The sequence below is a fragment of the Penicillium longicatenatum genome (genome assembly GCF_028827895.1).
Source record: "Penicillium longicatenatum strain IBT 33135 chromosome Unknown contig_1_segment0_segment0, whole genome shotgun sequence".
Classification (NCBI taxonomy): domain Eukaryota; kingdom Fungi; phylum Ascomycota; class Eurotiomycetes; order Eurotiales; family Aspergillaceae; genus Penicillium; species Penicillium longicatenatum.
The window spans coordinates 1,390,394-1,405,652 of NW_026643119.1; the positions used below are offsets into that span (position 1 = coordinate 1,390,394).

Genomic DNA, 15,259 nt, shown 5'->3' on the forward strand with positions numbered 1-15,259 from the left:
CTTGCCCAATGAGTAACTTATCATTACTTTTTATGATACACGTCTCGCAGAGCTACTCACTGTAGCAGCTGATGACATTTACCCTGATCAGTCAGTCTCGCGAGAAGGCATGAATAGCCTGGTGGGAGGAGATTTGTGGAACAGCCTAGTCAAGACTGTCGAGCTTGAAGCCTCAATGTTTTAGCTTTCAATGAGGAAATTTAAGGTGGGCAAAGGTGCTGCCAGCCTTAAAAGGTCGCAAGTTCCAGTGTTGTCAAATGGAAGCTGCGTGATCTAGGGAGGTACAAGGTGCTAGAAGATACATGTAGAACTGTTCCATCAATGAATACCTTTAACCAGAAGACCATCACCATCTATAGTGAACAAAAAAGTGTTGGTATACTATCTAGGATCATTAATGAGCTAGCATAAACAAAGAGAGCGCTCTAAGGTGTGTTTTACTTATCGTGCGCATGCTATGATCGCTTGAGTGCAAACACTGCAAACAAGCTCGGCCTTATCAGCGCGATCAGAACTTGCGCCAATTCACCATCTCACATCACCAACAATGGACGACTTTGACGAGGAAGCTTTCAAGAAATTCTTTCCCTCTGGCTTCGGCAAGCAAGAGAAGGAGATCGATGTTGAATCGCAGATCAATCGGTCGAAGCGGACTGAGGTTGCGGCCAAACCACCCAGCAATGAAACGCAAGAAATAAATGCGCCTAGCCATACTGAGGAAGAGAGACGGCCCCAGGAACCAAAAGAGAGCGATGAGGGCTCTGACTCTGACGACGATTCTGATGACTCCGACGACGAGGACGAGTTTCCCGTTTCCCATGAAATGGTTCTGAAAACACACGAGCGCGCAGTGACTACTATGACGCTTGACCCCTCGGGAGCTCGACTAATAACAGGTTCGACCGATTGTACACTCAAGCTTCACGACTTCGCCTCTATGACCCCCTCCACTATTCGCGCATTCAAATCGGTCGACCCGTCAGCCAAAAAAACATCCGCCTCGCAGGACACCCATCCCGTCCACTACGCTGCTTTTAACCCACTCTCCCCAAGCCATGTTCTAGTGGTCTCCGCAACCGCGCAACCCCGAATCCTCAGCCGAGATGGCGAAACATTGACGGAGTTTGCCAAGGGTGATATGTACCTACGCGATCTCAACAACACCAAGGGACATATTGCGGAGGCAACCACTGGAGTCTGGTGTCCCTTTGATTATAATCTCTGTGCTACCGCTGGATCGGATAGCACGGTAAGAATATGGGATGCCAATGTGGGTAGATCTCAAAAGGAGGTGATTATGCATAAATCAAAGGTCGCTGGATCTGCTGGCCGGACTAAGATGACCGCTCTCGCTTGGGGGTCCCCTAAACAAGGCGGGTCAAACGTTCTGGTTGCTGCCGCTCTTGATGGAAGTCTGACCATGTGGAGTGGGAATGGGCCTTATAGACGTCCTAGCGCCGAAGTGCGGGATGCTCATACCAAAGATACATGGACTAGCGGACTGGATATCAGCTCCGATGGGCGGCTTGTCGTCAGTAGAGGCGGCGATGATACGATTAAGCTCTGGGATACCAGAAAGTTCAAGACCCCGGTCACAATTGTCACTCATACCTCGACATCTTCTCGCTTTTCCACCTCAAACATTCAATTCTCTCCGACGTCTGCGAATATCATCGTGGGCTCAGAGACTGGCCATCTGCACATCCTCAACCCAGCAACTTTGAGACCGGAGCTCGTTACTCCTGTCACCCCGGGATCGCCACTGATTACTGTCTTATGGCATGAGAAGCTTAACCAAATCCTTACGGGCTCTGCCAATGCCGAAACCCATGTGCTATACAATCCGACAATGTCGACGAAGGGTGCAGCCTTGGTCATGTCCAAGGCACCCAAGCGTCGTCATTTAGATGACAACGCTGCCCTTACCACAGATCTGACTAGCGGCCTTGCAGGCGACTCGGTGGTTGTTGGCTCCAACGGCGTTCCGCAATACTCCTCGGCAACCTATTCAGCTCGTCACCCCAATGTTGGTCTGACAGCCTCAGGCCGTTCACGCGATCCCCGCAGACCCCATATGCCAGCTATCACACCCTTTGCAAAGTCTCAGCCCGATGAGAAACATATTCGTGAAAGTATCCCACTCAGTTCTATGCGCGATGAGGATCCGCGGGAGGCTCTCTTAAAGTACGCGGAGAAGGCCGAGAAAGACCCGATCTTCACCAGGGCCTACCGGGAAACGCAACCTAATGCAATTTACGCCGAGGTCAGTGATGACGAAGAAGAAAACGGGCCGGAGAAGAAGAAAACCCGACGATGATATATCAAAACGAGGCTTGGCCATTTGTATATAATATTTCTCATTGCGATGATTCATCGGGTGCTTAACGATAGGAACAATAACGACGACGGTCTACCGCGTCGTAAACCACCATTATCTCCAGGCACTCAAATTTTCCTAGCGTTGACTTTTAATGGGAGACCCAGACCGACTCTATGAAACAAGAGGGGTGAGTCTGCTCCTTGCATTGTCTCTCAGAATTGTCCCCTCTTTCACCTGCTCCATGACGTCTCCCAAGAGGCTGTCGATCACCGGTAGAAGGTCTCGCCCGGCCCAACAACCAATGGTAGGAGCACCGCTGTCGGCTTTGACCTCGCACAAACTCGTGATATCTAGCATGAGCCCTGTTTCAGGCGTCTCCGTAGATTAAGATTAATTTTGCCGTAGTCTGGAGTAAGGAGAGAAGGCCGTTGCTGTTAGTGCTGACATGAGCAACTTCTCCTCTCCGCCTTAGCTTCCCCGTCTGCTGCCGACCACCTCTCTTGCATACGCGACTGAGAGACTTCGTCATAGCGGGAAATTGTCCAGATTATCTCTGGAGGAGTCGAAATGCAGTCTTTTGCGACTTGATATGCTTGCCGTTTATTCCTGGGCTTATTTGAATCGACAATAATCAAAGTCATTTTCGCGGCTCCAGGAGGACTTCGGTCGGTAACCCGATTCTGCCTATCGAGGTGATCGATACGACTGCACTGTCGCAGATCACTGTATTCCACAAGGCCAGATGGCCTCCCACCAGCAGCCCTTGGGAGCGGGCTTACTTCCATCGTTCGCTTCGATGTCCGCGTCATCCACTTCTACCCCGTTTACCCTCGCCTCCTATCCGTCACAGTCCCATTTCGCAACACCCACTTCTACCTCTATACCCAATAGGGGAAATTCCAACCAAGGGGATATGCACCAGTGGTCGTCGCTAATCGGCATTGTCACGGCTTTGATCGGAAATGTTCTGATTTCTTTGGCGCTGAACATCCAGCGCTATGCGCACATCCGAATCTCCCGTGAATATGAACTCGATAAGCTCCACAAAGAAGATGACTGGCGGCGAACGCGATCAGGGGAAGGGTCATCGGATTCATACGGGACCGTTAGAGGGGATGGGAGTCAGACTCGTGGTCGGCCGAGATTGCCGCCGCAGAACCGTCGCCGTAGCAGCGAACGTCGTGAGTTCGAGGCGTATCGTGATGACGAGAATGATACCGTCCCTGGCCGTCGCAATGGTAATTCGACGTCGGAAGACCGCATGCGTGACTCCTTTACGTCCGATCGCACCGCTCGCCCCGACGACTCGGATGGCCGCAAGTCTTATCTCAAGTCGCCATATTGGTGGGTTGGTATCATCTTGATGTGTCTTGGAGAGACAGGCAATTTCATGGCATATGGCTTTGCACCGGCATCGATTGTGTCACCACTTGGTGTGGTAGCTTTGATCTCGAACTGCATCATTGCACCATGTTTGCTCAAGGAACAATTCCGAGGCCGAGACTTTTGGGGCGTACTGGTCTCTATTGCCGGTGCCGTGGTTGTTGTTCTCAGTGCCAAATCGTCCGAGGAGAAACTTGGTCCTGAAGAAATCTGGGCAAGAATTACCACCTGGGAGTTTGAGCTTTATCTGGGACTGACTATTGGGTTGATCGCTGTTTTTATGTGGGGTAGCTATCGATATGGTCCTCGCTCAATTTTGATCGATGTTGGACTAGTCGCGCTTTTTGGTCAGTGCTTGATTCTCAATTCCTGTATAATGATCACATTACTGACAAGATATTAAAGGTGGATACACAGCTTTGTCTACTAAGGGTGTCTCCTCCCTCTTGTCATTTACCCTGTGGCACGTCATCACGTATCCCATCACATACCTACTTGTGTTCGTTTTGATATCCAGTGCATTGATGCAGATTCGATACATTAACCGTGCTCTGCAACGTTTTGATTCCACACAAGTGATTCCAACCCAATTTGTGCTTTTTACCCTCTCTGTGATTATTGGAAGTGCAGTGCTCTATCGTGATTTCGAATCCATGTCCATTGCCCGTGCAGGAAAGTTCGTGGGAGGATGTCTGATGACTTTCCTCGGAGTTTATTTCATCACGAGCGGTAGAGTTGGCTCTGATGGCGAGTCTACATTCTCAACCGAAGACGAGGAAGAGGCAATTGGGTTGCTGAATGGTGAAAGATACCGTGACAGGGTCGATATGTCTCCTCCAGCTCAGCCATTGAGAGCAGCAAAGGCATTGCAGACACCTCAGATTGGTTTCGATGGCGCCGAGTCCCCTGCAGGATCTCTAACTAGCCAAGGCATGGAAGGAGTTGATGACAATGGCACCACGCCGAGAGGTGTTCTTTCAGCGGCGCCATCTTCACCAACGGGCTCCTTGACTGCTGATGCTGATTCGGCCCTCTCGGGCCCGTCATTTGAGAACCCTTCACCACTGCGCCCTCCATCTCATATGTCTAATCCTTGGGCAGAGTTTCAGGATCGAGCTCCCGCGTCCCCAAAATCTGATCCTGAGCCCCACCGCCCGATGACCCCTCCCGCACATGGTGAAGCCACAGGCCAGGAATCAACGGTGCTTCTTCAATTTCCTCCCGCCCCAGGAATAGACGACCTATCACCTGGTGCTAATACTACGGCTCTTCGAAGAGCGTCGACACCTGCTGGAGGCGATTCGCCTCAACTTGGTGAGAGAGTCCGGGCGACTCTTGAAACTCCTTCAAAACGTGCCTTGCGCAATTCGATTTCAAATCGATTCTCCCCTGGTCCACTTCTTCCCACACTTTCCGGTGGCTTCAGTGCCGTGGTTGCTGAATCTCTCCGACGCGGTGAAGGTAGCCCTTACAAGGATCGTTCTGGTAGACGGAAAGCTGGACGCCGAAGACAAGTAGACGGTGTATTTGGAGACGCTTTGTACCGAGACCATGATGGAGATGTAGGCCCTCTTGGCGAGACCGAAGGGCTTGACACTCCTCTTACACTAGCTACAGCACGACTTCAGTCCGCTACGAACCAAGTTGATCCATCCGCGGAGGCTGGCCGCTCCACTCCCGCCCTTGCTACAGAGATTTACAACACGCCAAGTCCGAAACTAGACGACGAGGTTACTCGTCTTCGCAGCTTCAGCGATTCGTGGAGTGGTGGGCTCGCTTGGCTAGGTGGTGCATTGCGAAAGACTTCACATAACGAGAACGTTGATAGCAGTGCAGTGACGCAAGGATCTGCGACGCCCCAGGACGGCGAAACACCGGCTGGTCAAAGCGGTGCCCACCATAGCACCAATGTCGATCCTGAATCTCGATCTAACAGCAAAGGGGGAGCTTCTCACACCCTACAGAGTTAATCTGTGGTACATGCAGAGTGGCTGGGTCACTCACGTTATAAATACAACATGCAGCCTCATTCTTGGCTTGTTTTCTTTTCATTCACCTTTCCCAATTCCTTGGCAGGGTGGTTTTTTTCTTTTTCCATTCCTTCAGATGGCATAATACCTGGGTCTGTAATAAGCGATGCATTTTGCGGGGTATTTTTCTTGTTTATCAAGCATTTAATATGTTTCATTCATCTTATTCTTCTTCTCCTTTTCACATCCGGGATCAATCTGGCGGGGGGTTTTGCGCCGCGAGGCTTCTACCAACTCTCTCATCATTTGTACAATCCATCGATCTCTACTTTAGCCGAACGACGCCTCATTTTTCTCAGACAGCCATTTTTTGCATCTCCATAGTCCTTAATTCCGAAGCGATAAAACGCTTCCACATCTTGCATGATTAAATGCACCGGCAGAAGTGCAAGGAATGTGATAGGTGGAAAAAGACGGCCATGAAGTACATTTACAATGTACCATTTCAACCTACACCATCTCAATTTCTTGATTGCAAGGCCCCGGAAAAACCTCGGTCATGTCCTTTTACGCCCTCTGTATATTCAATCTAGCCGAAATTCAGGTAGAATGTCCCGATCTGCAGCGAGCATAGTAAGCACCTCGGGCCTCTCGGTCTCTAACCCCTGCAATAACACTAACTCACTCCACATCCAAGCTCAAAATCGTAACCGATGCCCCGCGCGGGGATATTACTCCGTCTCCTTATAGTCTTAGCGGCTCCAGTTTACTCCCGTTAAGCCACTCATGCAGAGCCAGCATATACACCCGTGATCATTTCATCTCCGATAGCTCCTAGACTGGAGCTAAAGTTCGATCTAATGTGCACTGATATGTTTTCCCCCGCAGCTCGGAGCAAGTTCCTTGAGCTGTGTTTTTGCATGGGTCTGCTTAAATGAGATCATACCCCGGCGTGGGCTGATCTGCACGAGAAAAGAAATCCAAGTTTCAATTCCTATTCTCGTGGCTGGAGCTGGGTCATTGTGCCTCGGATAGAATCGGACAATTGAGAAGTGTTTCCATTTCACAATGTTTGCGCAGGGGCTTTCAAGGAGCTTTTTGCTCTTGCAACTGCTGGGTGCATTGGTGTCTGGTAAAGCAATTTCAGGTACGCCGCTTTACAAGGATGCCAGTGCACCTGTCGAGAAAAGGATCAAGGATTTGTTGGGCAGGATGACTACTGAGGAGAAGATGGCTCAATTGATTCAGGGTATGTTCTGGGCCATATTCACTGGGGAATCTGGCTTTTAATTCAAGTCTAATTGTTTGTTTGTAGGAGATATCACCAATTGGATGGACCAGACGACCGGCGCTTTCAACTACAGTGGATTGGTGGCCAATATGGAGGAGAAGGCCGGCATGTTCTATGGTATGCATGACTCCCTCCATCATTTTGGCACTTCGCAACCTCGAATTCTAATACGCTTCAGTCGGATACCCGATTTCCTGGGACTGGTTGACGGAGAATATCAAGCGAGGCCAGGATTATCTGATGCAGAATACTACACTTGGTATCCCTGCTCTTGTTCAATCGGAAGGTAAGAGTGCCAATTCTATAACACGGTAAGATATGGGTTGATCACTATCTTTACAGGTCTTCATGGCTTCTTGATCGGCAATGCCACTATTTTCAACTCCCCAATTGGCATTGGAAGTTCTTGGAACCCGAGTGTAAGGCCTTGATACCTCCCAATTCAAACTTAACCAGCTAATGCTTTTTAGCTTGTCCGCAAGATGGGAGAAGTCATTGGCACCGAAGCTCGCGCCTTGGGTGCTAATCAGCTATTCGCACCCGAGGCTGATCTGGCTCGTGAGCTTCGATATGGACGTGTAAGAACTGCCGCCCTTCTTTCATTTTACATGGCTAATTAAGTTTACTGTAGGTCGAAGAAACATTCTCCGAGGATTCATACCTGGCCGGCGAGATCGCTTATAGTTATATCATGGGTATACAAAGCAAGAATGTGTCGGGCATGGTGAAGCATTATGCAGCCTACAGTAACCCAGAGCAAGGGTTAAACACGGGACCTGTTCACGGAGGAGAGAGAGAGTTGCGCACAACGTGGGTTCGGTTTCTCGTGGTGATAAACAGAGAGTACTAATTTTACTTCAGATGGCTGCCCTCATACAAGCGCGCGATTATTGATAGTGGCGCATGGTCTGTAATGACTGCCTACTCCAGGTCATTATTTCCCACGTCGAGTGTCCATGTCTGACAATGCTAATTGTCTCCATAGCTACGATGGAATACCCATGGTTGCCGACTATCACTCTATCACAGAGATCCTGAAAGAGGAATGGGGATACGACTACTTTGTCATGACCGATGCTGGCGGCAGTGACAGACTTTGCTCTTACTTCAAGATGTGCCAAAGTAGTCCTATTGACATGAACTCTGTGACCCTGCAACTGCTGGAGGCGGGTGTTGACGTGGAAATGGGCGGTGGCTCCTTGTAAGAACTTGCCTTGACCTGACTGCTTGTCTACTGAGGTTAGACATGTCTCGAGCTAACACATGAATAGCAACTTCCAAAAGATCCCTTCGCTGGTGAAATCAGGGAAGCTTGACATCTCCCTTGTCGATGCCGCCGTCACAAGAGTGCTTCGCGTGAAGTTTGAGATGGGTCTATTCGAGAATCCATACTCGGCAGCCGAGAAGAGCAAGTGGTCTTCCCTCGTTAATACTGCTGAGCATAAGCAAGTTGCCAAGGATCTAGATAAAGAGTCGATCGTTCTCTTGGAGAACCACGATCAGACTCTGCCTCTGAAGAAGTCTGGTAGCATTGCCGTGATTGGTCCTATGGCCCATGGATTTATGAATGTGAGTTCAAAAACACCAGAGAATGGAATTCACGGTAGATTTTGGGTGCTAATTATGATCCCAGTATGGTGATTATGTCGTCTACCAAAGCCAGTACCGCGGTGTCACCCCATTAGATGGTATCAAAGCCGCAGTTGGCGATAAAGCAACAATCAACTATGCTCAAGGATGCGAACGTTGGAGCAATGATGAATCCGGGTTCGATGAAGCAATTGAGGCGGCAAAGAAGTCCGACGTCGCCGTTGTCGTTGTAGGAACCTGGTCTCGCGATCAAGTCGAGCTCTGGGCAAGCGTGAACGCAACGTGAGTGATACTCACCACAAAAGTATTTACTCAATCGAATTTTTGCTAACACAATCCCAGTACCGGCGAAGATGTCGACGAAGACAATCTCGCTCTCGTAGGTGCCCAAGGACCTCTCATCCAAGCTATCGCCAATACAGGGGTACCAACTGTCGTTGTCCTTTCGAGCGGCAAACCCATCACAGATGTCTGGCTCTCCAATAGTACCTCAGCACTGCTACAACAATTCTACCCATCAGAAGAAGGAGGTAACGCGCTTGCAGAAGTGCTATTCGGCGATTACAACCCCTCAGGAAAACTTTCCGTCAGCTTCCCACATTTCGTCGGAGATCTTCCCGTCTACTACGATTACTTGAACTCCGGTCGCTCAGTCTGGACCTCTGGCACCGAGTATGCGAATGGAACTATGGTCTTCGGTCATAATTATGCGCTCGGTTCACCCATGCCGTGGTACTCCTTCGGTTATGGCAAGAGTTATTCCACTTTCAAGTATGGCACTGTCAGCGTTGACCGCAGTAAAGTTTCTTCGAAGGATACCGTGACTGTGAGTGTTGATGTGACGAATACGGATACGACGCGCGATGCGACCGAGGTTGTGCAGGTTTACATCTCTGACGAGATTGCCTCGGTTGTTGTGCCGAACAGACAGCTTAAGGGTTTTGACAAGGTGTTGATTCCTGCCGGCAAGACCACTACTGTCAAGATCCCGATCAAGGTTGCGGATGTTGGACTGTGGAATAAGAAGATGAAGTATGTTGTTGAGCCGGGTGAGTTTACCGTGTTGGTTGGAAGTAGTTCCGATGATATCAGGGGTAATGCCACATTTACTGTGCGGTGATAGGTGGATGGTTTTAAGAGACGAAAATAGTCTGATTCTTCATAATGGAACCTTGGAAGCAGTCAATGAGGTTGCAGTGTTTCAAATTTGTTCCAAGGTTTAAGAGATGTCGACCCTTGGAACTGGCCGATGGGACGGGAACCATCCATGGATGTGAAAACTTGATTCTATGGTCATTAAATATTATTATACTGTCATATGGCAACCTCTAGATCACAGATTTATACGACTGATTTGTAGTATGTGTCTGTGTCATGGTGATATCCAGCCCAAGCGGAGCCTCAACCCTAGTCAGAGTGAGACGCTTATAGGCGCGCTGGGAATCCGCTCTTTGCGGTGGACGTGCGGTCGGAGTTGGCTCTTCCTCCGGAATTGTAGGGCTCTCGACATCGCGCTCGAGACTCAAGACGACTCCAATGGCTTCTTGGTCCTCGATGATCTTCGGGTGACGTTTTGCGAAGTAGCGCGCATACTTGAACAGCGACCAGTAGCAGCTGAACACGTTGATCAACGTCAAGACAATTTTATAACCCGTGTAGTAGAAAATGAGCACTTTCCAATCAATGCGCTCTTTCTTCTTTCGGAGGTGGATCTCGTTGAAAATCAGTACGTTGACGATGTACATAACGATGGTGGCACCCAAGAGAATACCAGAGAAACTGGGGCGCACGACGAAAGAAATGGGGAAATAGAAGGGAGCGAAAAGGTAGATGAGAGTTTCGTACACCTGGAGACGAAGTTAGTCGATGCTTAGTATTAGATATCTGGGTGAAAAGCATACCTCTTGGAAAACGCAGAGCTTCGCTCCGAATTCACACCAGCCAAGCTTCCAGCTTGTAAGGATGTATTTCATATCGTAGTACATTCCAATAACGAAGAAGAAATTCCATCGTTTGAATCGTTGTTGGAAAATCGTCATCTCACCAAATCCACCTCTGCTACCGCCGCCAGCGAAAAAGACCGATGAGGGGGTCTCTGTTTCGACGAAAACTGATGTGCACATTGTGACACGACCTCCAAGACGGCGGCAGGCATCACCAAAGAACCAGTCTTCGGAGACCGAGTATCCAGGATGCTCGTGGAAAGTTTGCTTGAGGAACTCAGTGTTCCAAAGGGAGATAGCACCGTGGGGGAACGTAGCACTTCCGAGCATACCAAAGAAAGCTCGTTGAATGCCCGACATTTTATATTCCAAATCTTGCGCTTGTTGACAGTACGTCCCCTTGGAAGAACCTGGTCCCACACTCTTGATCGTGTATCCAACACATTTGACCTGGCCCTTCAATCGATCACTAACCACAGGGAAATTCGGCGGGAGTGCGCAGTCGTCATCGATGAGAAGGACGTTCTCAAAGTCCTTGGCCGCGTAGCAACCGGCGAATTGGGCCACGATCTTGGACCCAACTGGTACCCAGAGGTGGTTCACTCCGAAAGGACGGCAGACGTCTTCAGTGTCATCAAGGGGCGTTTGAGAGTTTCCGTTGGCGATGACGAAGATGTTTTCGGCAGGGAAGACCTTCAGGGCTGCTTCCAAGGTTGGGCCGATGATCTGGGCAGACTTATAGCAGGGAATGAGAAGAGCGGTGTTTTTGGCGGTATCCACGTTGCTTTCCAGGTCTGCATTAACGTATTCAGTTGTTGGTGGAGGATCCTTTTCGAACAAGATCAGGAGAGGGCAGAAGGCGTATCTATGTGATTCAATTGGGTTAGCCAATGGTGATGTATAGAAGGTTTGATTTGGGATCTCACAGGAAAGCAAGACCGAGGAGAATGGCCCATCCTCCGGTGACGGTGAATTTATGAGCCACGACCCAATATAGCCACCAGACAGCACCTTTCCATAGGGGCATGCCGACGAGGACAAAATATATAAATAAAATGAGAAGGGTATAGACGCTTGCTTCGAACAACACGCGCACCCAATGTTTTCGTTGAAGAGCAACACCCCTCAGTTTTGCCTTCTCGTAGACATCGTGCATGCTACTTTGACGACTTTGGAAATTGACGGAGCTATTTGAACTGAGTGGTGGGCTGGGATGAACGGCAACCTCTTTGATGGGCGTGATAGGCTCTTTTTCCGTTTCTATGGGAGGCGTCAAGCGTCCTCGTTTGCTATATTCATTCCATGCTATCATGCAAGTCAGAATATTGACCGTGATCGTATAGTATCAATATACATACCGTATAATTCGGGAGGGTTGCTGCGCGGACGAATGGCAGCAGGGCGCCTTGGACCCCGTAAAGCCGATAAACTAACAGAGCGGCTGATACCGCCCTGTTTCTGACCTTCCTGAGGTTCAAACTGAACACGATCATTTTCTGGTAGAGACTTCTCCCATTTCCTCAATTCCCATGGTGAACTGAACTTTGCTGTTGTTAGCAAGTGCTTCGGAACCGCGACGTCCTCCACCATGGTGTGACTTCGGGCATGGTGCCGGTTAGACATTGGGGGCAACTCCGAGTATATAAAAGAATGACTGTAATAACGAGTGGACTGTAATAACGATTGACTAGTAACAATGCAATGAATGGAAGGCAACAGATGTCACCGCATGAAGGAATGAATGGCCAACAGTACGGGAAGAAAAAACTGCAATCCGGACTTATAAAAAACTTGCATTTGGCCCTCGGGGGAAGACTTCTCCTGTTAGTGTGGGGACTATGTCGTAGCTTCTCCATCTAGATCTAGACAGCATCTAGATGGGGCTGACCCTGCCTTGCTGTCTTGGTCCTATCCTTGGAAGTCTTGAGACTCAAATTTGCCGACCCAAGGAACCAATAGACAAAAAAATTATTAAATCTATATAGATTGTATACATCATATTCTATCTTTTACTGAGAACAATGTCTTGTCGGTCAGAAAAACTCGAATCCTTTTGTTGAAAGAAATGAAAACTAAATTCTTCTTAGAATGGACCACGTCTCTAAGGCCGTCTTCGATGGGGGCTTCTCATACTAGCGCAATGCTCGAATGGAGCCTTGGGCAAGAAAGATCAGCCAAGTTACGAATAATGCTTAGAAGCCACGAATCCATTGAATTAACGTACGATCTACCGATCCTTACACGTTCTTTCCAGGGGCCCTATACCTCCAAACTTCCAAACAAGCTAATTTTTCAAGGTTATTGACACCACAACGCTTTTTTAATCTTTCTGGGTCCATCCCTCCTGTTGTCATTCCACTGCACTCCGGCTAGGAAGGCACAGAGTTTTACGCCCCACCATATTTGTACTATTTTGCTAGAACTAAGATCTCGGTTACCGGCCGGTAGAAATTTTAGTGTGTCAAAATGAGCCAAGCCAGCCTTACGAACCATTCTTTGCATGGTCCACTGAGGGAAAAAGAAATTTGCGATCCGGCCAATCGATCGTCAAATGTTATGCCTTGTTTTGATCAGACTAATTCTTGCTAGTCTTGCCATATGTTGGTTTTGGTGGAGTCCGCGTCATTTCCCGTCCACAATTCAGCCACACGCGGCCGTAGCTTAGCTGCGCCTGTAGTACCCGAGCCCCACACTAACCACCGGCTTACCACGGATTAATCAGGTCAACAAAATACCGAAATTGGGCCTTTTCTCCAGACAAGTTTTTCAACCTTTTCGTTCCATTGTTCCGATATGATGTTTTGAATACTCATAGCGCTTTGTCTTTCCAGGTCAAATCTTGGAAGAAGCATTCTGCAAGGAAGACTAAAATGGGGCTCCAGGCACGGAAAGGCTTGGTGGAGGTTCCACGTACCTTCCGGACCTTCTACATTGGGGGCTTGGGGTCTTGGATAAAATTAGACGTGCCAAGACTGCTTAAGCTCCCACCTACGGCCGATCATAATAACCTACAGTGTAATTATAGGTGACCTGGGGGTATTCATGGTTGAGTAATTGGGTAAAATTTGATTGTCTTAGGGGCCCCCGGCACTACTACCTGGCTAGGTAGGTTGGGTTCTAGCCCCAAGAAGACAGTAACACGCGTTGAAAAATAAACAACACCCGGGTCCACCGAGGCTTAACACCACCCTCAATTTGACGTTTTACGTTCACCGGAGTAAAAGCTCCAGGACTCGTACACAAATTCCTACATTTGGCATCAAGCTCTAATATGCGGTACTCTGTAGATCACTTGAAGTTAACCATGTAAAAGATGATATATTAACCCGGGACTTCCGGCAAGTGGTCCTTACAATTCTATCTTGGCATGAAAACCCGATTTTCTATGTGGGGAACATGGCCAGGATCGGAATTCGGAAAGGCTTGCCAGCTTGGCAGAGTTGTGTACACGAATGACTGATTGTTCGAGGCTAGAGTCTCACTAATCATACTTTCGATGCCTCAAGTCCGAACCTAAGCTCATCCGGTGAACCCAGGCGAACTCGAATTCTAAATTTCTAGAAAGCAAGAGGTGCTAAGTGGCTTGAATGGCGTTTACACAGAAACAGTTCTTCCACGTGCAACGGACGCCAATGGCTTCGGCTGTCGTGGCTTAAAACGCCCAATAGCCGTGGAATACGTCTACTCTGTATCTGCCAAGCATTATCCCTACCGGCAGCTGGATAGAGGGCGCACAAGGAGAAATTCTAGTAGCTTAACAGTAGAGAAACCTTGAAAATATCTATGTAGAATGGTATTTTACTTTAGTTATAGGGGATTTAAACAGGGAATGGAGGAAAAGAGGGTAGTCAATGGGTCACAGAAAGCATCAGAAGAGGACGTGCACATATAATCTTCTGACCATCTCCTACAAATTTCAGCAGAGAGGATGTCTTTTTGTCTATTGCTCCTCCAGGAGGATGACTGTGAAGAGAAGTCACCCAGGGTGACATGAGGGCTAGACCCATCAATGAAGACTTTACATCTAGCTTTGGGAGTAATGGGTGCGGGTGGCTTATATGGAGTGCCAGGCTTAAGGCTATACCATCCCCGGCCGAGTCTCCCGCTAGCACAATCTGGTGTATACATATTAATTTTGGTCTGAATATAACTAGGCGCTTTACTTCAGGGTGAACAGAACTTACTCTTCTTGGATCGATCGCTAAGTCTGTGGTAACAAATTGCAGTAGTGCAATCCCCTGCTGTAGTGGGCGGGGGTATTTCGCTTGTGGCGTCAGGTCTTGTGGAGTGATTATATAGTCAGAAAGTTTGGTAGAACTATGCTTATCTGAATACTAACCATATTGAAGCACTAAAGCCGCAACTCTTTTCTGTGACTTTTGATGCATATTGTCAAGCAACATTTTCAGTAATGTGAAATGCCCGCGAAACGCCGGAAAAACATAACCACCACCTAACCACTCATAGTGGTGTAACCAGCAACAGTTTTTGTAATTCTCAGTGGAGAAAAACAAACCATGACAAAATAGAATTACGATATCGCTCTTACTAGATCCAATCCAATGAGCCTTACTTCCATCATTCAACGTAACAGTCTCTGGTGTAAGTTGTTTTGACTTCATGAAACTGCGGAATACGTCCAAGGTAGATGGTAGAAACTTTCTAATCAAGTCAGTTATTGCTTTTGCAAGGAACGAATAGTCTCGGGTTTCATACTGCGCATCATGAGGGCTGAGTCGTAATAACAGAGTGCGTACTGCAA

At 48.5% G+C, this 15,259-nt stretch overlaps 4 protein-coding genes across 4 annotated transcripts; 3 read left to right on the plus strand and 1 right to left on the minus strand.

Moving 5' to 3' along the window:
* Positions 1 to 547: 547 nt before the first annotated feature.
* On the plus strand, positions 548 to 2,317 carry N7484_001308 (WD40 repeat domain-containing protein; the record flags this gene model as incomplete). The annotated part of the gene is made up of 1 exon (XM_057111728.1): positions 548 to 2,317. The coding sequence occupies one exon, from the start codon at positions 548 to 550 to the stop codon at positions 2,315 to 2,317; it is 1,770 nt and encodes a 589-aa protein (XP_056976465.1).
* A 745-nt stretch (positions 2,318 to 3,062) lies between these two features.
* On the plus strand, positions 3,063 to 5,673 carry N7484_001309 (DUF803 domain membrane protein; the record flags this gene model as incomplete). Its single annotated transcript, XM_057111729.1, has 2 exons — positions 3,063 to 4,050; positions 4,109 to 5,673. 2 exons carry the CDS (start codon positions 3,063 to 3,065, stop codon positions 5,671 to 5,673), a joined length of 2,553 nt encoding a protein of 850 aa, XP_056976466.1.
* Positions 5,674 to 6,741: 1,068 nt separating this feature from the next.
* N7484_001310 (uncharacterized protein) lies at positions 6,742 to 9,674 on the plus strand (the record flags this gene model as incomplete). The annotated part of the gene is made up of 11 exons (XM_057111730.1): positions 6,742 to 6,922; positions 6,989 to 7,081; positions 7,143 to 7,250; positions 7,307 to 7,383; positions 7,435 to 7,542; positions 7,596 to 7,774; positions 7,826 to 7,894; positions 7,950 to 8,165; positions 8,236 to 8,533; positions 8,598 to 8,836; positions 8,897 to 9,674. 11 exons carry the CDS (start codon positions 6,742 to 6,744, stop codon positions 9,672 to 9,674), a joined length of 2,346 nt encoding a protein of 781 aa, XP_056976467.1.
* Positions 9,675 to 9,882: 208 nt separating this feature from the next.
* N7484_001311 (uncharacterized protein) lies at positions 9,883 to 12,087 on the minus strand (the record flags this gene model as incomplete). Its single annotated transcript, XM_057111731.1, has 4 exons — positions 9,883 to 10,401; positions 10,456 to 11,362; positions 11,424 to 11,802; positions 11,856 to 12,087. The coding sequence occupies 4 exons, from the start codon at positions 12,085 to 12,087 to the stop codon at positions 9,883 to 9,885; spliced, it is 2,037 nt and encodes a 678-aa protein (XP_056976468.1).
* Between the last annotated feature and the right edge of the window lie 3,172 nt (positions 12,088 to 15,259).